The 26,687-nt window shown below is 35.3% G+C and overlaps 1 protein-coding gene across 3 annotated transcripts in view; it reads right to left on the bottom strand.

Annotated features, from left to right (window-relative positions):
• RCHY1 (ring finger and CHY zinc finger domain containing 1) overlaps positions 1-26,653 on the bottom strand; it is a 32,093-nt gene extending 5,440 nt beyond the window's left edge. The window contains exons 1-8 of one of the 3 annotated variants that reach the window (XM_003832315.5): positions 26,515-26,653; positions 21,509-21,628; positions 21,152-21,267; positions 6,431-6,509; positions 4,231-4,275; positions 4,066-4,124; positions 3,953-3,979; positions 2,926-3,046 (exon numbers count right to left, since the gene is read on the bottom strand). In XM_003832315.5, coding sequence (XP_003832363.1) covers positions 2,926-3,046; positions 3,953-3,979; positions 4,066-4,124; positions 4,231-4,275; positions 6,431-6,509; positions 21,152-21,267; positions 21,509-21,628; positions 26,515-26,604 — 657 coding nt within the window. In that variant the 5' untranslated portion in view covers positions 26,605-26,653. Of the gene's footprint in view, positions 1-2,925; positions 3,047-3,952; positions 3,980-4,065; positions 4,125-4,230; positions 4,276-6,430; positions 6,510-21,151; positions 21,268-21,508; positions 21,629-26,514 lie in introns of those variants that run through there. The other 2 variants (XM_024928564.4, XM_034958661.3) reach the window with 2 other exon arrangements.
• Between the last annotated feature and the right edge of the window lie 34 nt (positions 26,654-26,687).

The raw sequence follows: 26,687 nt of genomic DNA, 5'->3' as shown, positions 1-26,687 counted from the left end.
TTCAAACAATAAAAAGAGGAGACAAGGGGAAACAGATTTTGTCTCACACTCTCTCAGGACTTTTGATTGTTTAGAAAACTGAGTTTCAAAGAGTAAAGGTTTTTGCTTTTTAAAACCTGTTAATTCTCATATTGGCTATATAAATGACTATATATAAAAATATATATATTTATATATATTTACATATATTTATATATTTATATATAATTATATATATATTAATATGCGTATATTAATATTCATATATATAAATGTGATCCTATTTTGGTCAAGTATTTTAAATCTTCGACACACTTGACAAGCTTCCCAAAATCAAATTTCAACTTCAAAATTAAGTCTTTTTTTTTACCTCTAACTTTGGCATGCTACAAAGGGCCCCTGCGATATTCAAAAGAGAAAAAAAGGATTATTTGATCTGTTAAATTACATAGGAAGCACTGTCAAATAAGAAATGATATTTAACCTTTGTGTTATATTTTTATTAAGATTTATTCCAAAATTATATGAGATTCTAAAATTCTTTATGTCGGGGTATGTGCTATCAGCCTTAATTATGGTTACTGTGTTATTGCAGGCCACAGAAATAACCAAATTTCCTTGTCAATCATGTCTTTAACTATAACCATTTTAAGTTGTTTCCACAGTTAACTGCTTAATTCTGATGCAGTTTCTCTGAAAACTAGACAAGCAAGCAAATTCCTACAGTACTGTGTCTTCAAGGAGGTTCATGAAAGGATGAAAAGGACCCTGACAAACTCTCTTAAATACAGACTTCTGACAACTTTAGGACTTGGACTGGATAACAATTCCTAGAACTCTAATGGAGAGACTGACTGGTTTATAAAACTGCCAACCCAAGCAGGATAAAAATTGATTGAATACCAAGAAAATACTTTGCCAGATTTTCACACTAAAGCAGCCAGTACTGAAATTGTTTAGATTTCAATCAACTCCACAATCCAACTCAAATTACCTATAATAACCCTTCAGTTATCAGTGGTAGGCACCTAACCTGGTATTTAAGAGGACACAAATCCAGTGTTAAGCATGGACTCATGGAGAACCTGGACAGCCACCTGGCCCTTCCTAAATCCTTAAAGTTTCCATTATTAAAAGTTCTGCATTCCAGCCAGGCAAGGTGGCTCACACCTATAATCCCAGCACTTTGGGAGACCGAGGCGGGTGGATCACGAGGTCAGGAGTTCGAGACCAGCCTGGCCAACATGGCGAAACACCGACTCTACTAAAAATACAAGAATTAGCCAGGCGTGGTGGCGGGCACCTGTAATCCCAGCTACTCGGGAGGCTGAGGCAGGAGAATCGCTTGAACCCTGAAGGCAGAGGTTGCAGTGAGCCAAGATTGTGCCACTGCACTCCAGCCTGCACAACAAGAGCAAGACTCTGTCTAAAACAAACAAACAAACAAAAGTCTGCATTCCATGGCTCATCATGGAAAAGATAAAATATTCCAAATTTTACATGTATATATAAAATTTATATATATTGCTAAATTGCTAAAATAATTTATGACCAATGTTTGCTTTGTCGAAACCATAATCCTGGGAAGACAATCAAAACTTCAAGTACATTTCTGCTACCTGATGGGCCATTTAAGTATTTATAGAGGGATTACATTCAATTGTCATTTTGAGTGCATGTTTTCTGGTTGTATAGAAGTATCCCATGCAAGAGGGTTAACTCTATTACAGTACCTAAAAGGTTATTATAAAATGTGTTTCTCTCATGGGACATTCCTAGAGAAATCTCCAGTGACAGAGGTACTTATTTCACTGGACAAGTTGTAAAATAGTTAAATAAGATATTACAGATACAATAGCATTAGGCAAAACTAACTGAATTGACTGGATTGCCTTGGTCAAAGATATTGCAGATTGATATTGAGGATTGATGGTAATCAGATCCCCTTGGAGTGGAAAACGTAAGTTGACCCCTTACGAAATAATCACTGGAAGGCCTGTATACCTAATAATAAATAGAACCTCATGTATCTTCCACTACCAAACTCTGATATGACTAAATGCCGCAAGGCTTTTATGCATTATGCCAAAGTATATTTTCACCAAGTAAAGAAAATTTTGATGGTCCAATGACTAAGAACAATCAAACCCTTCACAATCTAGAATCTGGAGATTGGGTCTCTGAGAACAACATCAGAGAAAGACTGCCTTTCCCACCTACACTAAAGCTTCTGGACTTTGAACTTTAGGTTCATTATCTCACAATTCAGAAGGGACCCTCCACACTCTTGGAAGTGGACACCCATGAGAGACCTTAAGACAAAGCTAACCAGGAAAGTTTCTCCCCAGAAGCAAGCAGCATTTTAGTGTGGACAGTTTTTTCCCAAGATCATGAATCAAGACTTCTCTGTAATTATGACTCTTATCTCTCAATTTGTTCCTTGCTTATGATTCTGTGAACAACAGAAGTGAAAAAGGGGTCTCCTGTGTGCACTCCATAAAAATAAGTCTAAGATGGAATAAAAAGGGTAATAAACACTAAAAACCAAAACGTAATCTCAAAAATCAGCAAATATGTTCTCCTGAAATAAAATGTAAAATAATTTAAAATAAAATGTACTTAAAAAGTCCCACCAGTGATCCAACCCTAGTCAGTTATATTACTGACTGACTCTGGCAAGTAATATGTAAACAATTCAGAATAAAGTTTTTGCCTGCCATCTAGTGTTGGGAAAAACTACATAAAGGTATTCTTAAGACTTTTTTTTTCCTGATCTGAGCTACTTAACTAAAATTTAAAAATCATTTTGTGCTTTCCATTAATCACCACATTAGCATCTGTGTCAAACCAGTATATGTATTTTTTTTTTGGCAAATTCAAGCAGGAGGGCAAAAATAAGAGTGCCAACAAGGAATCTACAAAGTTTTAAGTCTTGATTCTACTCACATCCACAGTCATGTTCTGATATTCTGATGGCATAGGAGTCTGTGCTACTTCATCATCCAGCTGTCTCCAATACCTGGTCATATCTAAAGCAGAGTGCATACATAATGGACATCTGTAGCCTCTGAAAGAGATAGAAAGGTTATTTTCCAAATATTAAAGAATATATTAATTCAGGTATACAAGAAGATGCAAGCTAACTGCCACATGAACCATTCAAAACAGGCATTTTCCTCTATTTCAAGATAATCTCTTAGGAACCTGGGAACTTTCACACTATAAAACTTTTAAATTAATTCCTGTATACTTATTTAAAACTAAGTCTTTTTCCTCAGTACTCTAAAATGGAGAGGAATTAGTCCATATTCTTTGTAGAATACACTTCATATATTTTTATAAACTAATTAAGCTACTCCTTATCTAAACAACCTTAATTTCTTAATACACTCATGTAAAGAGACTGTATTTGTTTAAAATTATTCAGATATTATTTCCTTTCTAAAAATTTGAAAAAAAGAATGCTCTCTCTAGCTCTTCACATTTTTGCTCATCAATATGTAGGACCAAAATACAGTCTTCTCTTTTCAATTATTTTCATCTAATTTTAATATCTTTTCCATTAATAAAGTCTTAGCTTTAATGATCACTTCACCTACTTTCTTTTAGTTTACTATACTTGGCCAATATAACAACCTAACAAATTTTTGGCAATATTTTTCAGCATTTTTACAACACTATAACTGCATCTGGCAAAAACTGCACTTCCTGGTATATATGGCCAGAAAAAAAAGAGGTAACTACCTCAAATTGTGGGAGGAGACAAGATTTAAGAGAAACATATGGCAAAAGTGTAGTTCTATATCCAAGACACTTTGTCCTGTTTTAACAATATTCATCTACCCTACCCATTTCAATATAAATATTGCCATGCCCAATATGGTATAAGTAACAATGTTTGTCCACCTCCCCACACCACACACACAAAAAAATCAAACATCTTACAATTATTTTTAAAATCCCAAACACTCACTCTTTCAACATTTCTTCATAACACGTTCTGAAAGAAAATATAAGATTATTTTAGTAAAACAAAAACTGTCTCCACTATTTTCAAACATCATTGAGAAAAAGATGTTACTTTACCTATGTAAAAGATGTCCACATGGCAAGACATGAGCAACAACACGGGATGTGTGAATGTCCTGTAAATGAAATAAATGTTAGTGCTTGTATGAAGACAATATAAACATCCAAGTATTTTAAATTCAAGAGCTGAGACTTCCAAAGTAAAAAATATTTTAAGCCTACCTCCAAACATATTGGACAATTCTGTCGAGACACATTTTCAATACACTGTTTAAAAGAGAAATTCACATTAACAAAAGCTTAACTAGATTAAAATGTCAGGTATAACAATATTAATAAAAATTAACAAAACCAACTTACTAAAAATAATAGCTAACATTAATATATGCTTTTTATATGTCAGAAGAGTTTTTTAATAGTTATTTAAATCTCACAGTATTTCAGGCTTGGCATATTATCTGATACAATGAAAATGTCAATAAACATTATTGAGATTACCTTCATTTCACAAATAAGGAAAGTGACTTAGGAATTCAAGACACTTACCCAAGATCCAAAGATAATAAGATTTGGAACCTTTGCATATTATGTATGTTTTACTCCAAAGCCAGTGACCTAAATTAGTAAGCTCAACTTACTAATAATATTGGTAATAATAGTTCATATTATTGAAATTTACTACATGCCATGTTCAGCACAGTACCTGTATAAGATCAATTAAATCTCACAATCCTAGATGAAATAGGCTATGATTGTTATACCATTTTACAGTTAAAGCAGTGGAGGCCTAGAGAAGCTAAGTAACTTCCAAAGTCACACATTAATAAGAGGCAGAATTAAACTGGAGCTCCAGCAGGCTAACTTCAGAGCCAGAGTTCTTAATTTGACAAGACGTAATGTCTGATTAAATCCAAGGAGGTAAGGGAAAGCATTGTGCCATGGAAGACTCCCAGGTTTTTAACGGAAGCACTTAATAGATGGCAGGATCACTTAGTAATATAGACAATAAAAGATAACTGAAAAACAACATAACAAAAAAACCGTAACAAAAAAATAGATGTAAGTTTTTGAAAGATGACAGTATAGTGGGGAGAAAAACCCTCAAAATAATAAGCTTAATAGTAAGTTTAAAAATCTAGACTGTAATCCTAGCTCTGCTATTTACCAGCCCTTGAGATTTTGGACTAGCCACCACTTTAGTCTTAACGTTTCTTATTTATAAAATAAAATTAATACATATTTCATTTGATTCTAAAGTGCACCTCACACATACATTTTAACATCCCCACAATTACAACATATCTGATCATCAATGGCATCTCTGAGTTGATGGAATGTAAATGCTGAGGTGAGGATGCAATGAATTAGTGTGTGCACACACACTACACATGCTTTGGAAACCAGAACATCATAGAAATGTAATCTATAAGATACTATTGACTCCTGGCTGTCTCCATTAGCATAGCTTGCCATCACCCCAAACTCAAGTTTAAAAACCAAACTCAATCTTTTATCTTCAAAAAATTTACTATCTACTAATCAAGTACCTTAAGCTGGGGCTGAAAATCTTCAGAGTCATCTTTACTCTGCCTCATTCTTTTTGCTTAATACCATTACCACATCATATATGTTCATTATTCATCTCAATTTTCCTCACCACTTTACTATTTAGGCCAAGTTCTAGCTAATATTATATTTCTGCAATAACTTCTTATTCTTATCTTCTATTGAACCTACTATACTGCTAAGTAAATGATTTCAAACAGTCTCTTTCCAATTAATGTCTGTCTCTCTCTCTCTCAACAGCTACAATGTTGCGACTTACACTTATCTGGAATTTCCTATACTTGAACAAGTACGATTTACACTTCACTTTACACCAATCCTCCATTCTCTTAATTAAATTCTTACAGTAGATAGAATCAGTACTATAATGTAATACTTTATTAGATTTTTTTTTAAATAATGAAAAAGGGCCTGGGATTGTGACATAATTCCTACATCCAGATTTAAAATATGTATGTCTTAATTATAAAAAGAAATAGTAAAATATTTTCTGAATTTTCTTAGAATGTTGTATTGTGCTAATTAGGTTACACCATTCAGTATTTCTCCCGTTTTAAAGTTATTCTTAAAAGCAGTACCAATGGTAAGAATCCATAAACTAACTTGGAAGTTGCCAACATTATGCTAGTAAGTGATATAAGCATTCTTACACTACAGAGAAGCAAAGGAACTGTAGGTCAGATATTCTGAGGTACATATTTTAAAATATCTACTTGTTAATACTGCTTTTCAAAAAAGCAATATAGTTGCACTTGGAAATACATGAAAATTAGCATGCTTCCAAAACATATTAGAAGTTAAGCTTGTTACAAAAACACTGTAATATTTTAAAAATTATACAAACTAAATTATATACCTTGTGTCTTCCTTGAAGATTCATAGCTAGGCATAAGTTACATTTCAAACAATGGAAAAAATCTTCCTTTGGACCAATCCTAGCAAAACACATGAAAGCCAAAAGATTAGATTATTTTTTACTACAGTCATGATTTGTTCATTATGTAAAACACAAGTTTAGTCTCTGTAAAAAAAATTGCCAGCCACAATGGAGAATATGGGATAAATCCCTATCTCCCCAACATCCCTCTCCAAATGTAAGCACTATACACAGAGTGGTATCTACCCTTCTAGGGCTTTTTTTTCTTTTTCTATAAAATTGCAAAAAGAGAGAAACACAGACACACACACACACTTCGGGTTTGATTTCTTATATTAATGGATTCTTTCTACAGATGCCATTCTGCAACTTTTTTTCACTTGATATATTCTGAGGATTTTATGTCTGTCTACACAGAACCACTTCATTCTTCTTAATAGCTACATTAATGGCATGGATGTATAATAATTTTTTTAAATATTCCCTCAGAAAGATCATAATTTATGATCTTTAGTTGCTACAATGATACAGTAAACATCCTTGTCCAGACATCACTTAGTTCACATGTTGATTATTTTTTACGAGATTCCTAGAAGTGAAACTACTGAGTCAGAAGATGTTGCAACATTAATTGTGATACTGCCAAACTGACCTCCAAATAGACAGTACCAATTTATACTTCCACCAACACTGCATGAGAGTAACCATGTTCCCCACACTTTGGGTAACATGGTTACTTGTATTATAGACAAACAAAAGATGTCATTTTAATTTGCATTTCACAAATAATGAGACAGGGACTGTACATTAATGTTTATGAACTACTTGGATTTCTCTGTGGATTGTCTGTTCATATGTTCTGTCCATTTTTCTACTGAAGTATTTGTTTTTAACCAATTTACTGGTAAAAAATATATCATGAATATTAGTTTTTTATTTATATAATGAATATCAATGTTTTCATTCGCATGTATTATATTTATATATCACCAATATCAATTTTTTATTTGCATATTTTATATTTACTTTTCTGGTCTGTGATTTCTCTTAACTTTGTCATATAGCCATTTTTAATTACTATGTAGTAAAAAGTCATCAATATTTTCCTGTATAGCTTATGCTTTCTGCCTCTTGTTTAGGAAACTTTTGTAACCTATAGATCATAAACAGACTCTCCTGTGTATACTTCTAGTACTTACAGCTTTTCATTTTTATATTTTTCTTTAATCCATTTGAAATTTGCTATATATGGCAAAGGTTAGATTGCTACTTGTCCCTAAATTTCTATTCTCCACTTCTTCTACAATGATAGGGTATTTAGCTAGGCACTGAGCTATTCAGAACTGTCCTGAATAAAGACTATTTTCCAACATACCTGGACGTCTGGAACAGAAGAGATACATGAAAATTCTGCATTGTGCCCTCAAGAGGAAGAATATGCCTTCCCTTCACCTAACTGTAGCCTTTCTACAGACCAGAATATGAGGCATTTTAGACTACAGAGACAAGAAAATATCTTACGGGTGACAAGGCAAAAAACAAGAAGAGCCTGAGTTCCTGTTTAGCTACACAACTCAGATTTATTTCCATGAGAAATGAACTTCTGCCTTTCTTGAACCACCATTACTTTGGGTTTCTGTCACAAGATGCTAAATCCATACTCTAATGAATACAGTTTGAAGAGTCAATTTTTGGTTTCCGAATGGATAATCAATTATCTTAATACTACCCTTTCCTGATTTGAAATGTCACTTTTGCCATAAATTCATATGTATAAATATTTGTCTGTGTATATACACACACACATATTTATCTATTCGTCTATTCCTGCACAAACAGCAAACTATTTGAATTACTATAGCTTTATCATGTTTTGATATGTGGAATGGCAATCCACTCTTCGTTGTCCTTCCTTCAAAATTTACTCAGCTATTGTGAATTTTCTCTTACAAATAAACTTTAGAATAGGCTGTCAAACTCCATAAGTAAAATTCTGCAGGGACGTTTCCACTACTGCCAAAGATAGAATAACGGAGATCAGACCTACCCTCCCATCTGAAAAAATAATGACAAAAGACAGAATATATGAAACAGCAGTTTCACTGAACATCAGGCAACAACACAGAGTGATCTGTGAGAGACAAGAAACAAAGTAAGTGAGCCCTAAAATTGCTCATTTATTGCCTAGAGAGTTTTGAGGCCAGGACAGGTTAGAAGAACTAAGGGTGAGCTAGGAAGACATCATGATTGAAATGATGAGCTGAGACAGTCTAGAGAAACCAAGACAGATTCATAGGACAGAGCATCAGATAGGAGAGAGCTGCACAGAGAAACCTCTGAAATATTTAGTAGGATACCCATCAGCACATGGATGTAAGAAAACTACCCAAAGCCAGGGAAACAACCTTCTAAAGAATGAGAAGAACAGTACTACTCACACATGGCTAGGAACAGTGCCTGATCCCATCAAACAGACTGGGGAAACTCATAATTCACAGGCTCCGGGTGGAGTATTCAGAAGGATATTGCCTCAACAGTGGAGAATAGCCCTGGGATAAGCCCTTCTGTAGATCTACCTAACAAATTAGAAAAGTAAATCCCAGAAAGTCTAAACTGTTTCCAAGTAACTTAACTGCACCCCAAAACAAAGCTCAAGAAGATTTATAGGAATACAAAAATACCCAGCACTAAACATGATAAAAAGAAAAATCACATCTGATATCCAACCCACAATAACCAGGCAACAAAGAGGCAGAAAAACACAACCTAAAATGAGAAGAATAATCAATCAATCAACCCAGAACAGACACAGATGTTAGAATTAATACAGGGCATTAAAAGTTATTATAACTGTATACCATTACATTAAAAAAGTATTAAATATGAAAAATATGTTTAAAGACCCAGATCAAACTTCTAGACATAAAAACTACAATGTCTGAGATTTAAAAATACACTGATGAAACTAATGGCAAGTTTGATATTGCTAACAAAAAGGTTAGTCAACTTGAAGGCACAGTAACAGAAACTATCTGAAATGAAATAGGAAGAAAAGCGAATTTTTTTAAAACGACAGAGCATGAGTAAGCTGTGAGACAACTTCAAGCAACCTAACATACATGTGTTCAGTTGAGCCTAACGCTGCCTCCTACATATTTTAAGATCGTCCTAAAAGGCTTTGCTGTACATAGTTAACTGTAACCTAACTGGATGTGTTTACCTACAGTAACCTACTCTAGTACCAATCAATCACCAAGTTTCATCCAATCACAGGCAGTCCTCTGTTCAAACTGTGTTTAAATAAGGCAAATGCTGACCTGTAACCAATCCAGCTGTTTCCATACCTTACTCATTTTCTGTCTGTCACTTTCCTTTGTCTGTCCATAAATCCTCTCTGACCACATGGCAGAGCCAAGGTTGGTCTGAACCTATTATCATTTTGGAGCTACCCACCTTGCAAATCATTCTTTGCTCAATTAAACTCTGTTAAGTTTAATTTAAACTCTGTTAAGTTTAATTTGTCTTAAGTTTTTCTTTTAACACATGCAATTGGAGATCCCTAAGGTAGGAAGCAGGGGAAGAAGAGGACCGAAAAAACATCTGAAATAGTAATAGCCAAAACTTTCCTGAAATTAATGAAAAAAACTATAAACCAATGGATTCAAAAAGCTCAACAAACCCTAAGCACAAGCAACATGAAGAAAACTATACAATGGAACGTCATAATCTAATTATCAAAACCAGAGACAAAGAAAAAAAATCTTAAAAGCAGCCATTTTGAAAGAAAGAAAAGAAAACGTGCACAGAAGAAAAATAAAGATGACTGGATTACCCCCGGGACAGACTTCACAAACTCAAAATTGGTAAAAGGAAAGAAATAATAAAGAGCAGAGCAGAAAAAAATGAGAGACTAAAAACACAATACAAAAGACCAATAAAACAAAAGCTGGTGTTTTTGAAAAGATAAAGTAAAAAAAAATGTAACAGACTACAAAAAAAAAAACCAGAAACAAAAGAGAAGACATAAGAACTCAGACCACAGAAATACGAAGATAGATACTATTACGAACAACTATTTAACCACAAATTGGAAAACCTAGAATAGATAAATTCCTGGACACATCCAACCTTCTGAGATTGAACCACGAAAAAACCTCAATAAGCCAGTAACAAGTAATGAGACTGAAGCCATGACAAAAAGTTTCACATCGAAGAAAAGCCCACAATCTGATGGCTTCACTGCTGAATTATAGCAAACATTTAAAGAAAGGAAGGAAGGAAGAGAAAGAAAATAAATCCTAAAATTTATATGGAGCCACAAAAGACCCTGAATAGTCAAAGCAATCCTGAGCAGAAAAAAAAAAAAAACATAACTGGAGAGGCTTCACACTACCTAACTTCAAAATATACTACAAAGCTACTGTAATCAAATCAGCATGGTACTGGCATAAAAAGAGACAAATAGACCAATTATGCAGAACAGAGAACCCACATATAAATGTATGCATTTACGGCTAACTCATATTCAAGAAAGGTGCTAAAAATGTACAAAAGAAAAAGGACAATCTCTTCAATAAATGTTGCAGAAAAAAACAGGATACCATATGCAGAAGCATGAAACTAGATGCTTATCGCTCACCATACACAGAAATCAAATCAAAATGGATTAAAAAGACTTAAACCTAAGACCTGAAACTATAAAACTAATGAAAGAAAACACTGGGGAAACTCTCCAGGACACTGATCTTGGCAAAGATTTTTTTGTGTAAGATCTCAAAAGCACACACAACTGAAACAAAAACAGACGGAATTACATCAAGCTAAAAAGCTTCTGCACAGCACAGGGAAACAAACAAGTGAAGAGACAACCCACAGAATGAGAGAAACTATTTGCAAACTATCCACCTGACAAGGAATTAATAACCAAAATATATAAAGAGCTCAGACAACTTAATAACAAAAAAAAAATGATTTAAAAATAGTCCAAAGACCTGTACAGTAATTTCTCAAAAGACAAACAAATGGCCAACAGGTATGTGAGAAAACACTCAACATCACTAATCATCAGACAAACAAATCAAAACCACAATGAGGTATCATCACATCCCAGTTAGAATGGCTTATATCATAAAAGACAGGGAATAACAGATGCTGGTGAGGATATAGAGAAAGTGGAACCCTTGTATACTACTTGTAGAAATATAAATTAATACAGCCACTGTGGCAATCTGTATGGAGAGTCCTCAAAAAGACTAAACATAGAGCTACCGTATGATCCAGCAAGTCCACTAAAAGTACATATCTAAGGGGAAATCAGTACATCAAAGGGTATCTGCACTCCCATGTTTACTGCAGCACTATTCACAATAGCCGAAATATGGAATCAACCTTAGTGTCCATCAGTGGATGAATGGATAAAGAAAATATGGTATATGTACACTACGGAGTATTACTCAGCCATTAAAAAGAATGAAATCCTGTAATTTACAGCAACATGGATAGGATGGAGGTCATTATGTTAAGCGAAACAAGCCAACCACAGAAAGACAAATATCACATGTTCTCAATCATATGTGGGAGCTAAAAACAGGATGTCATGAAGATAGAGAGTAGGCTGGAAGACACCAGAAGCCTACAAGGGTAGGGAGGATGGGGCAGGGGAGGGGATGAAGAAAAGTTGATTAATGGATACAAATATACACTTAGAAGAAATAAGCCCTGGTGTTTGATAGATCAGTAGGGTGACTACGGTTTACATTAATTGATTATACATTTCAAACTAGCTAAAAGAGAATTAATTCAAATGTTTCTAGCATAAATATTTAAGCCTGGGCAACATGGGGAAACCCCATCTCCACAAAAAAATTAGCTGGGCATGGTGGCACATTCCTATAGTCCCAGCTACCCAGGAGGCTGAGGTGGGAGGATCACACAAACCTGGGAGGTCAAGGCTGCAGTGAGTCGTGATTGTGCGATTGCACTCCAGCCTGGGCAACAGAGCAAGACCCTTTCTCAAAAAACAACAAATATTTAAGGTAATGGATAACCCAATTAGCCTGATTTGATTATATGAATGCACTGAATTACCACATGTAGTCCAAAAATATGTACATCTAATACATGTCAATACAAATAAGGATAATCAGAACACAGCAACCACTTCTGCTATGCGACTCTGTCTTATAATAAGCTCTGGTGCTTATTTAATAACAATGAGAAACTGGTTACTTCCTCACTTTTTAAAAAGCTTATTCTTGTACATTACAGTAAGGATATATGTTCATTACCAAAAAATTAAGACCAGATGTTTGCCCTATTTACCGAAAACTGAAACCCCATCTTTAGGGCACATCAGTCTTTGAGAAATATAGCCACAGTCCAAAGATTATCTATAACTATAATGAAGCTATTTTAAAACATAAATCAGGAATAATACACTATTAAACTCTGTAAGAAGCACTTGATTTGCTTACAGTGATTCTTGCCTAAGGATGAACAGCAATTTTTCAAGCCCACACCTCCATATGAGAGTCAGATATATCTTAGATGAAGCAATCGCGTCAAGAGTAGAAATTTCAGTAGGAGAGCTATACCAAGAAGACCTGTTCATCCTTGCCTTATAGATTTATTTAATGAACTAAAAGCAATGACAAACTTTCATGATATACCTAAGACAAAAATGTTTAATTCCCAAAAAAGACTTGGTGCAAAAGACTATCAAGAATGTGCAGCTCCAAAAAGACTGATTTTCAAACAAAAATACAGGAATTAATACATTCAAATAACATGATTTTTTTTTAAGTTATCATGAAAGGATAATTTTCAACTCTAACCAGTTTCTCAAATATATATTTATAATTTTTATACATACTATATACAATAAAATATGTATATATTTTTAGACAGAGTTTTGCTCTTGTTGCCCAGGCTGGAGTGCAATGGCACGATTTTGGCTCACTGCAACCTCCGCCCACGGGTTCAAGCAATTCTCCTGCCTCAGCCCCCCGAATAGCTGGGATTACAGACATATACCACCACGCCTGGCTAATTTTGTATTTTTAGTAGAGACAGGGTTTCTCCATGTTGGTCAGGCTGGTCTCAAACTCCCAACCTCAGGTGATCTGCCCGCCTTGGCCTCCCAAAGTGCTAGGATTAGAGGCGTGAGCCACTGCACCCAGCTCTTTTAATATTTTTATTATCTAAAAAACAAGTCATTATTGATGATCATATGTCATTTGACTAAAGACAGTATTTGTCAAACTTAATAGATTTTGCTTCCAATATCTTTTGGCAGATTTTTTAAAAATCAAAAGAACTCAAAAATCCTCGAGGGTAGTTTTTCAGTATGCCATATGCACTCATTAAAAGCAACTGCAGAAAATAAACATTTCAAATATTTTTGAACAACGACAAAAGATAAAATGCCTCCTAAAATGCCTACTTGAAGTGAACATAATTATTTGTCTATAACGTGAGTCACATAATATTACAATACCCAATAACATAAAACAACTTTTCTATTTGAAAATTCTGTTATTCTATACATTAAACATCTCCTAATTATGTTCCACTGAACATGAAAAGGATTCTATAATCAAATACTGTTATTAGAAACTCAATATACTTGGATATTTGCACTGTACAATTAACAAGTTAAAAGTTCTGAAAAGGCTCGGTGCGGTGGCTCACGCCTATAATCCCAGCACTTTGGGAGGCCAAGGTGGGAGGATCACCTGAGGTAGGGAGTTCGAGACCAGCCTGACCAATATGGAGAAACCCCATCTCTACTAAAAATACAAAATTAGCCGGGCATGGTGGCCCATGCCTGTAATGCCAGCTACTCGGGAGGCTGAGGCAGGACTTGAACCCAGGAGGCAGAGGTTGCGGTGAGCCAAGACAGTGCCATTGTACTCCAGCCTGGGCAACAAGAGCGAAACTCTGTCTCAAAAAAAAAAAGTTCTGAGAAGGGATTTTGATTAAATTCAGCATTTAACAAAGCTTTTATGACTGCAAAAGCCTTTTTATACAATATTCACTCTGTACCCAGGTCTAGTTCTTTTTTTAATCAATTCTGTTTTAAAGATGAATATTTTGTGACATTTATTCTTTCTTTAGAAATCTTCCAAAGAAGGCCAGCTGCGGTGGCTCACACCTGTAATCCCAGCACTTTGGGAGGCCAAGGCGGGCGGATCACGAGGTCAGGAGATTGAGACCATGCTGGCTAACATGGTGAAACCCCGTCTCTACTAAAAATACAAAAAATTAGCCAGGCGTGGTGGCGGGCGCCTGTAGTCCCAGTTACTTGGGAGGCTGAGGCAGGAGAATGGCATGAACCCAGGAGGCGGAGCTTGCAGTGAGCCAAGATCGCGCCACTGCACTCCAGCCTGGGCGCCAGAGTGAGATTCCGTCTCAAAAAAAAAGAGAAAAGAAATCTTCTAAAGAAGAAAATCTACTTTTTCTTTAATAGAATAAACTCATTCTATTCTGTTTGCAATTATCATATGGGTCCATTGAACCCTTTCATAAATCTGATACATTATGGAATCTTAATCTTATTTTTCCTAATTTTGGTATTTCAGCATCCTAGGAATCCTTTCACATTAATTATCAATCATTCCCAACTATCCTAACAAAAAGACTAAAATGCAAAGCATGGTAGAAAGACCTTTCATGTAGAAACATGAAAGAATGACATGAAATAATCACTAATGCATAATCCTTCGGTTTTCTTTCTGTACTGCTCAAAGTATTACATCATCTTTCCAGAAGGCATTAAAGAGTCCGCAGATACCTTCTTTGTAGTTTTCCTTGAACACAGTTGAGAAATCAGAATTTTTCATTTTTCACAAATACAAAAAAAAAAAGACAGGAAAATTTAGACAAAGTAGAAAATAAATGCAAAAAGGCAGATAACCATTCTAGACTGAAGGTTCTCCACCTAGGCAATATTTACATTTTGAACCAGATAATACTTTGTAGCAGGAAAGCGTCTTGCACATTATAGGATGTTTAGTAGCATCCCTGGTCTCTATCCAGTAGATGTCATTAGCATCCGCTACCCCTCACTCCCTGGTTACAACAGCTGAAAATGTCTCCAGGCATTGCCAAATATCACCTGGGAAAAAACTCTCCCCAGTTGAGAACCAGTGCTCTGGACTCTAATTATAATGATGGTGACATCAATCCTATAAGCAATAAATCAGATTATGATTTTCAGATGATGTACCATATGAATGGTCTCACTGAAAAAAAGGAATGAACAATATATTTCTAAGGACAAAAAGAAAATATGGTGGCCGGGCACAGTGGCTCACACCTGTAACTCCAGCATTTTGGGAGGCTGAGGTGGGCGGATCACGAGGTCAGGAGATCAAGACCATCCTGGCTAACAAAGTGAAACCTCATCTCTACTAAAAATACAAAAATTAGCCAGCCGTGGTGGCGAGTGCCTGTAATCCCAGCTACTAGGGAGGCTGAGGCAGAATTGCTTGAACCCAGGAGGCGGAGGTTGCAGTGAGCCGAGATCACGCCACTGCACTCCAGCCTGGGTGACAGAGCGGGACTCCGTCTCAAAAAAAAATTAATTTAAAAAAAAAGAAAATATGGTATCCTCACTTAGTCATTTATTAGGAAGGACTTCAAATTACATTATTTCACGACAAAAACCTGGACATCCTTAAAGAATGTGTGATAATATTCTTCCATCTTTTATGACGTTTGTACACCAAAATTTACTTAATATGGTTCATAAGTGGACAAACGTTGAAGGCAGGTACATATGTTAAAGTACTTAGAAGGAAACAGATGATGTAAAAATGAAAAAAATTCATTAAAATGTTTTGCAATTACAGAGCATGCAATTACGAAGAAAGGTCGTCTTTTCTTCAACCAAATTACGACTCCCAAAGTTCTCAAATGTATTTGAATTTGGTAATATGTGTACAGAAGTAATGATAAGCCAAGACTTATCAGTGGTGTATTTGAGATCTGGAATTAGTATTGCATTTTGATGATACAAATACAAAAAGAACCAGAAGTAATTACAAGCTAGAACCTATTAGAAATGTATCTAAAATCTAGTATCAGTTATTTACACGATGCACATGTGCCAGATTCAAGCATGACAACTGACAAGTAAATACAGTTGACCCTTGAACAACATAAATTTGAAGTACACAGGTCTACTTATAAGCAGATTTTCTTCTACCTCTGCCACCCCCGAGATAGCAAAGCCAATCTCTCTTCTTCCTCCCTCTTTTCAGCCTACTCAACATGAAGAAGGATGAAGACCTCTATGATGATCCATTTCCACTTAATCAACAGTTAACATATTTTCTCCTTATGATTGTCCTAATATTTTTCTCTAGTTTATCCTAAGAATATAGTATATAATACATATAACATACAAAATATGTATTAATTGGCTATTTGTGTTATTGATAAGACTTCCAGTCAGTAGCAGGCTATTAGTAGTTAAGTTGTGGGGAGTTGAAAGTTATACTCAGATTTTCAACTGAGCTGGCAGTTGGTGCCCTTAACCCCCAACATTGTTCAAGGGTCAAAAGCAGTTACAAAGGACACTGATATATTTGAGCACACATTATCTTCAACTTGGAATACATGGAATTAAAATTTGGGTTTGCAGTGTTCAAATTCTTAGTAAAATTTCCAGTGAAGTTAATTTTCACTATCCTTTATTCTTTCGTCTGCACATTATTCACAAAAGGGCTTTAAAATATTTTTTAAAGTAAAAAGAATCCATTATACTTAAATGGTAAATGGTAATGACTAATTTTTCTAGTATATTCAGGGTTATTATAATACTGAAAACACTGCCAAAGATATACTGCCTACACATTACTGTGCACCTACTGTATATATGGCAGTGGTCACCAACCTTTCTGGCACCAGGGACTGGTTTCATGGAAGACAATTTTTCCATGGACCGAGGTTGGGGGATGGTTTCGGGATGAAACTGTTCCACCTCAGATAATCAGGTATTAGATTCTCATAAGGAGTTCACAACCTAGATCCCTTGAATGCACAGTTCACAATAGGGTTTGTGCTCCTATGAGAATCTAATGCTACTACTGATGTGACAGGAGGCAGAGCTTAGACAGTAATGGTCGATCACCCACCACTCACCCTGCACTGGGCAGCTCAGTTCCTAACAGGCCATGCACCAGAATCCGCACCCCAAGCACTGGGGACCCTGATATAAGGCACTCCCAGGTATAGACATTTAAAATATGAAAATACCGTGATCTCATGAAGTTTAATATTTACCATGTAGCATGAGATGTGTACTTTGCAGTAACAATAACTTGAATGTCAATAAATCAACCAATAAAAGAGGGTATGATTTTCTTGGTTGTGTGTGGTAATTAGAAGCTATGTGTAGATATGATATACAAAATAACACTACAAAAGTGAAAATGAATTAGAGTTAATCAAATAGGATGAATCTTAGAAACAGAGCTCAGTAAAAAAACAAAAAGAAAAAAAGGCCATATATATGATTTTTAAAATAAGCAAAATGAAACATATATTGTAACTTCTACTTCCACAATGACGAAATAGCTTCTATAGGACTAAAACTCCTACTGAGAACTAGAAAAACTCAATTTAAAGAAAACAAACAAGCTGTTTAAAAGTAGTAAAGAGCAACTGAGTGCTTGAAGGGCAAAGATCTCAGAGAGAAAGGAAATATACTGAGGCAAAGTCAATAGTCTCTACTTCTTTCTTCCTTGAGAGATTTTTAGACCCTAAACTGTGCTGTGACAAGCTAAGAAACTAAACAGAGAGCAACAGGTAAGAGCCTAAGAAACTAAGTAAACCCTCTGAAAGTACTCCTATGCTAGGGGACCAAAATTTGGAGTCCAGATTCCACCACGAAAGAGATGGGCCTGGTAAACAACCCTAGCTTTAAGTCAAGATCTCCAAGGGACTATGTCCTAGGAGCATAAGAATAAAGGGAGGAAAAAAAAAAAATAGAACAGGACATACAAAAAAAAAACAAAAATTAGACTCTAATCATATCAATGCTAAATTGGATTAAGGTTATCCATCCCTACATTAACTGCCTTCTGAAAGAAAATTAAATTCTCTCTGAAAAAAAAATAGCATCGAGAGCTTAATAAATTTTTACATATTATGTCCAACAATCAACTAAAAAAAAAAATCAAGCATGTCAAAAGGCAGAACCAAACACCAAGGGAGAAAAAACAGAAAACAAAACTTACCCATAGATAATCAAGATATTGGAGTTATTAGGCACAGTCCTTTAAATTATCTGTGATCAATACATTCAAAGAAAAAAAAGGTAAAGAATTTCACCTGACAACTAGAAAATAACAAGAATGAAGATAAAATATAAATTTTATAACTTAAATAAATAGATAACTTGGTAGGCTTAAAAGCAAATTCAACGCAGCAGAAGAGAGACCTGGAAGTTAATCTGTGGAAAGTATCCAATTTAAGCATAAAGAAAATCAAAGTAGGAGAAATACAGGAAAAAAAAAAGAGATATGGGATGTAGTAAAAAGATCTATGGGATAGAGTCTCAGAAGAGGTGGGAAAACGGTACAGAAACATTATCTGAAGAGAAACTGGCCAAAAATATTTCAAAATTGACAGAAGACATCAAGCCACAGATTCAAGAAATGCTACAAACCCCAAGCCAGATAAATATTACACTCAATCAAACCTGGACACATGGAAAAAATACTAACAACCAATGACTTAAAAAACAGCGAGAGGAGGATAAAAGACATTTTAACTTCAAAGAAGCAATAATAATCCTGAGAAGTGATATTTTTAAACAGAAACCATGGAATCAGAATATCTTTAAAGTGTTGGGAGGTCAGGGGAACCAATACCTGCAAACTTAGAATTCTACACCCAGCAAAAATATTCAAAAATGGAGGCAAAAAAAGACATTTTTCAGAGACAAAAAAAAACAAAAAAAAAAACTGAGAGAATGTATCATCAGCAGGACCTCACTAAAAGAAACACTAAAGATAATTCTTTAAGCAGAAGAAAAGTAACTCCAAAGATAATGCTGGAGACCTACAGGAAAGAAGGGCAATAGAAACAGTAAATATATAACAACAATAGCATATAAAGACTCTTAGTGTTTAAGGTCCTAATATTGTCCAAGAAGTGATAAACGTATTATTCTAGTAAGTCAATGATGTATGTTATAATTTCTAGGATAACCACTAAGAAAATAATTGAAAAATGTATAACTAACAAGCCTATAGAGAATAAAAGCAAATAGGAAAGCAACAGATTAATCCAAAGAAGACAAGAAAGGAGAGGAAAAAAGACAAATACTAAGGCAATAGAAACTACCAAAACTGTAGATTGAAACACGAACATATCCTAACTACCTTAATAAAAAACGAACTACATACTCCAATTAAAAGACAGTTTTATCAAACTGGATTGAAAAATTAAAACTCAACTATATGCTGTTTTACAAGACACATGACTTAAATGTAAGTATACAAAAATGTCTAAATGGAAAAGGATATACATGCAAAAACTCATCGAAAGAAAGCTGATATAGATATAGTAGAGCCTAAGGCAGGAAACATTACTAAAGATAAAAAGACACATTATATAATAATAAATGGGTCAATCATACAGGAAAATGTAATAATTTTAAGTATGTGACCGCTGAAAGACATGGCCTTAAAACATACAAAACAAAACACAAAAGAGCATATACTACATGATTCCATTTATTAAAAACTTCCAAAAGTCAGCATACTGGTTACCTTTGGGGAAGTGTATTAATATGGAGGGGGCACACAGGAAGCTATGAAGGTGCTATGAATGTTGTGTTTCTTGATCTGGGTAGTGGTTACAAAGGCATGTTCATTTGTTAAAATTCATAAAATCATTTGCTTATAATTTCTGTATCTTTTGGTAGGTTGGTTATCCTTCCTTAAAAACAAACTATATTTTAAAAAAACAAAAAAACAAAAAAAAAGCAAGAAAGTGATTTAAAATATTCAAGACAGTGATTACCTCCAGCAGGGACAAGAAGAAAGGACTGAATACGGAACACCTTGGGCTTTGACAGTATTGGTAACATTCCTTTCCTAAACTCGGTGGCTTATTCACTGTACTGTACTTTAGACATACTTTACATACATGCTTTAATATACATCTAAAATACTCGAGATTTTTAAGAAAGAAAATAATTCCTTATACACCGACATGTCAACAGTAGCTTGTCTGTGGTTAGGCTCTGGTTATTTTATTTTTATTATTTCTACTTTTCTGTTTTTTCCAATTTTTATAAAATCACCTGTATTTCTTGATAATTTTTTAAATACTAATTTTTACAAAGGAAAAATTTATCCCAATTCTCTACCTCAGTTGCCCATAAAACACTTTATATAAAACATATTTTATATTCCAAAGGTAAAATTCTAAATAGCTATACAATAATTGATGGGTAAATTAAATTATTAACAAATTATGAATAAACTTTTTAGAATGGATATGTTCTATAGCTTGATTGTGCTGATAGTAAAAGAGATATCGGTATTTATCAAAACTCACTGAATTGGACACTTAAAATGAATGTATCTTATCAGATGTAAATTATATCTTAATAAAGTTGATTTTAAAAACTATTATTGCATATACATTAGAAGCAATTAGATAAGAACACTTTACATACAGTACCTACAAATTCCACAGTTTTCACAGTGATACTGCTTCTTATCTTTGTCAAACAAATGGCATATATCGCAATAATATTCTCCAAACAATGTGCTACATTCTTCACAAGTCTGTTGGGCCTAAAAAAGACACATAATTAAAAACTGCAATAAACTAAACATTTTGAGTTACCATTTGAATATCTAGAACTTATGTTCAACTATATGCAGTTTATTTTTATAAGTTTTGAAACACCTAAACCAAAGATATTGCTTATTCTAGAAGTTAAAGAAATCTTATTTATGATACTTTTGATTAAATTTTTTCAAACCACCTTAATACAGCTTTTAAAAAGAAAATAGAAATGTCATAAAATCTTACATGTTGAATTTTTTCACAGTTTATGCACTGCACTTCCTTCACTTTAAAGCGATCTAGTTGATGATCTTCATTGTTATCATGACACAAGCGGCAAGTATAAAGCTTGTCACAGCAAGGTGCCTAACCCCCATGGAGAAAAAAGAGATATAGTAAGAAGCAAAAGAAACTAAGTGTGCAATACAAAAAGAAAATTTCTTCCTCCTCCTCCTGGATGGAACTGAAAGATTACACCCAACAGATCAGTTGCTAAACTGATCCTAAACATAACATTTCACTAGTTTCTTGGCATATTTTATGTTAATTCTTCCCTTCAACATCACTACGTCTGTATGAAGTTGAACACAACTTTAAAACAAAAGAATTATGAAGGAAATCCCTAGATTAGTATAATCCCACAACACCTGATATGCTTTGGCTGTGTTCCCACCCCAATCTCAACTTGAAATGTATCTCCCAGAATTCCCACGTGTTGTGGGAGGGACTCAGAAGGAGGTAACTGAATCATGGGGGCCAGACTCTCCCGTGCCATTCTCGTGGTAATGAATAAAATCTCATGAGATCTGATGGGTTTATCAGGAGTTTCCACTTTTGCTTCTTCCTCATTTTCTATTGCCACCACCATGTAAGAAGTGCCTTTTGTCTCCCGCCATGATTCTCAGGCCTCCCCAGCCATGTGGAACTGTAAGTCCAATTAAACCTCTTTTTCTTCCCAGTCTTGGGTATGTCTTTATCAGCAGTGTGAAAACAGACTAATATAACACCCCAATTTCATTCTGAGCCTAAACAGCAAACAGGCAACCTCTTCTTAGACATTTCCAGATAAATTCATTTACATTAAAAATAATAAAGATTATATTCTTATTTTACTAGCTTTTATTAATCATCAACCTCATATCTAATATTGCACAAAATGCAACAAATGTAAGAGACAGCCCTTGTTTTGAAGCACGGCAAAGACTGCCAGTTGTCCACCAAAATCTATCCTCTCCTTCCTGGGCACAATTGTTCAGCTATATCAGACAGATGGCCATATGCCCTAAAACATGACAAAATGATACAACAGAAAAATCTCATCCCTGGAGTGACCATGTGGAGCAAAGCCTCATCACCAACCTGCATCACTCGCCTTGGAATTGTTAAATGGAAAGAAATAAAACCTTTATTCTTTAATCTACATCACTGTTGGGTTTTTTCATTACAGCAACTTTACCACTACAAGTATATCAAGAGATTTCCAGGCCAGTGACTTTCCAATACACTGTGACCTTACAGATCCACTCATTTCTGAAGGCTTCCTATGCCTTGACTTACCATAACGTAGTTCATTCCTTAAAGATTTTAACACTGAACTGGCTTCCTTTTTCTGCAACTCTCAGTTCCTTGACTTTGTCATTTCCAATAACCTTGTCCTCCAACCCACTATTCTCATAGTTATACCGCAGAACAGTAGTTCTCAAATGGTTTGGTCTCAGGATCCCTTCACACTTTTTAAAATTACTGAGAATCCCAAAGAGCTTTGGTTTATGTGGATTTTATCTATTGACATATACCACATCATAAATTAAAAAGGATAGGTTTTTAAAATATTACTTCTTTTTAAAAGTAACAAACTCATTACTTGTTAACATAAATAACATGTTTTAATGAAAAATAACTATATTTTTCCCCCCAAACAGCTGAATTCTTCTATCTGCTTATGCATTCAAACAGTTGTGGCTGAAGTACAAAAAGAAACTCTGGCCTCACACAAATATGCACACTGGAAAAGAAAGGAGTATTTTAATAGCCTTTTTGGAGAATTATGGATATCATTCTCTGATATTACACTAGAACAACAACTCAAAGGGTAGTTGCAACATGAAATCTGAAATCGTATCAAGGAATACGATTGATACGATGCCTCTTTTCTTCCTTGGTTACATTAAAATCTATTGCTCTATCTTGCACTTCAAATGGATGTTTTACTCATGCATTGGTCATTTGGAGAATACCAGTTCAGTGAGTTATTTACATCTTCTAAATGTTCACACATTTAACATGCAATATCAAAAAATCATATTCGTTAAAAGTCTTTAGGTATTGAAGAAAATCTCACCAAAAAAAGTCTTTTAAAAAGCTTCCAACCTCACAAAAGCTAATAAAAGTTTTCCAAAATTCTAATTTTTGTGTGAAAGCTTGAATTTTATCACTGGCAACAAATACTGTCATTTTCATTTGTAGTGAGTCTCACTTTTCTCCTTTTTGAGAAAATGTCTGCCAACTACCCAAATGTGAATGACTACAATTTTTTCAAGTAAAAAATGCTGTTCCATGAAAAAAAGCAACTAGTTCACTTTACAATCCAATTGCACAAGAGCTTTTCCTCAAGACAACCCTCTAATTTCAGTTTGCAGAAGTGTTTGATCAAAACTTCCCATGTCATTGAACAGCATATTAAAAGATATATTCAAGGGTTGAGATTTGGTTAAAATTAACGATTTTACTGCTTTATCAACATTTTTAAGTGAAGCTGGCTTTTTAAAAAAACTATAGGTGTAATATAGTTCAGTGCCACTGTCTTGATTCAAGCTAAGATACTAGCAATACTAAACAGTGCTTTTCCACCATCAATGCGTGTGTCAACAGACTGAAAAAAAAAAAAAAATCTTAGTGTTCATAGAAAGTAGTTTTGGCCTTGCAGAGCCCCTGAAAGGACTTCAGGAATCCCCAGGGTTCCATTCACCACACTTTGAAAACCAATGCTACAGAACAACGGCACCCTCTTTGCATCTCAATTCCAAGCATGAAATTCTCTAACCATTACCTCCTCCCTAACTTACTCCAAGTCTCCCCTTGCAACACCCTAGTTCCCTTCTCAGTTCCTCTACACTCATGGATAACAATCCCAACCCTGGTTGAATCCTATTTGACTTCTATCAGAAGCAGCTGAATATGGCTAGAGAAAAAGCATCACCGTCCTTGCTGGTTCATATGAAGTGGACACTTACTACCACGTTTCCCTAGTCAATTCTCTCATTCTTCCAGAGTCTAAGACCTAAGATTTAGATGATCATTTCACTTCTTCTCCTCTGGCTTTAAAACTCTAACAACTCTTCCTCCTTAACACTCTGCTGATGACCTTATTTCACTATAAAAACAGTAAACATACTTCCTGCTGACAGGCCTGAAAAGAACATCCTCCTATTATCTCTATTAACTTACTTGCAAATATACCTCATTCTCTGCCTTCCCTTAGGCAGAACTGACAGTCTGTGTTTCTAAGGCCAACTCCTTCACTTGTGCACTGGATTTCATCCCCTTTGGCTACTCAGGGACAATGCCCTTACAGTTTTCTCACTCTCTCCTGCATTATAAAACGTTCTCACTCTATTGTATCATTTCCTAGAATATACAAACATGCTGTAATACTTCCTCTCTTAAAGAGGAAAAAATATGGTGCCAGATCTCCCAGCAACCACATCTTTTTTTTTGCTCCCCTTTACAGCTAAACCCCAAGAATAGCCTATAAGTGCTATTTTCAATTCCACTCCTCCCATTCTTTCCTAAATTCACTCTAATCCTGATCTCTCCACTAAAACTCCTCTTGTCAAGATCACCAGTGACCTCTTCCTTGCCAAATCCAAAGGGCAATTATCAGTTATCTTACTCAAACAGCTGCATTCGACCCAGCTGACCACATCCTCCTTGAAATACTTCACTTGGCCTCTGGTATTTAAGAGAGGGGGGTGGGGAAGGCAAAAACTGTTTGACACCTAGGGCGAAGTATCTTAGTGCTATGATACACAGATCTAATTGTGTGGTTTATGGGGGGCGCCAAGATGTTAAATTCCGTTTTAGACCTCAAGTTTGAAAGAATAATAATACATCTCAGTAGAAATTGAATCATAAGGATAGCATTCAATTTCCTTACACAACACTTGGTGGATGACCAACATTTTTAAGGAGCTTCATCCAGTTCAGTGGAGCAATGTTCGTTAAGCCATGACCTACAGAAAAGAGTTTAGGATGCAAGTACAGGCCTGAGACTTGAACTTGCTTCTAATAATGAGGCAGTGACCAGCAAGGCTGACTTGTGAAGTGAAAGAACAAAAAATAATAATACTCAGATTGACGATGATAGTAATAGTCATGGTGGTATATATTTACTACTCATTTACTTCAGGGAATGCACCCTGTTAAACACTATAGACGCCCTTTAGTATATAATCCTCATACACTTTTATGAAACAGGCGCTATCATCTCCATTTTACATACGGGGTAGAGAGGAGCTAGCTAAAATCAGTTATTAAAGAGGAGAGCTAAGATTTGGGGATAGGGTGGTTGAGGTTCCAAAGCTCAAGTTTTCTAAGCAAAATTTTTGTACTGTTTCTTGCAAGGAAAATCAGGAAACTTCAATTGAATACGTGCCAATTTAAAAAAAATACAGATTAAGAAGTTTTCTCAAAGTAACAATACATGCTTATTAGGCACTTTCCTATATATAATTTCCTATTTAATGGCAATTACATGATTGTCTTCTTTTTTGGGACACACGTTTTCTCCTACGTCTGAACATATGCACTGCCTTTAAAATGAAGCTGGCAGGCTATAAAACTTTACCACAGGAGCTGAAATCGTATTCGGGTTCTCCACTTGCTTATTTCCATTATCTCCACTTCCATTATTTCATCACACACCTGAACGGAAAACCCCAGTACAGGCCCGGGGCTGCCTCAGTCTACTTCGGCAGCAAAAGACGAATAAGCCCACTGGCAAAGAGACCACTGTGCAAGCCTAATCACTTCCCAAGAAGGGTTTTGCTTTAAAGGTACGAAGCAGGTAGGAAAGGTGGGGCTTATCGCCTTGCCAAAAACGTTTTCCTCAAGAAGAACCCAGTTCCAGGTGGAAAAGGTATCCTGAAAATCAGGTTAACCTCAAACTTAAATCCAAGCCTAACCGCCTGCCCAGCCCGCCCCAGCCCAACCTGACGGAAGCTTGTCAGGGAAGAGTCCATAGAAGGCGTCACCTTTAGGAGACATCCTCTGTCATAGTGCTCGCAGCCCCGCTGACCTCGCTCTTGACCGCCGGCGCCATCTTCCCGGGCCGTCGCCGCCATCTCCTCCACCTCCCCTCACATTCCACCGATCCTTCCCCCAGGATAAAAACCACGCCCAGAGAAGCTGCGCCTCTCTAGCACAC

This window comes from Pan paniscus, chromosome 3, assembly GCF_029289425.2.
Source record: "Pan paniscus chromosome 3, NHGRI_mPanPan1-v2.0_pri, whole genome shotgun sequence".
Classification (NCBI taxonomy): Eukaryota; Metazoa; Chordata; class Mammalia; order Primates; family Hominidae; genus Pan; species Pan paniscus.
This window is presented reverse-complemented; position numbering and strand designations above follow the sequence as displayed.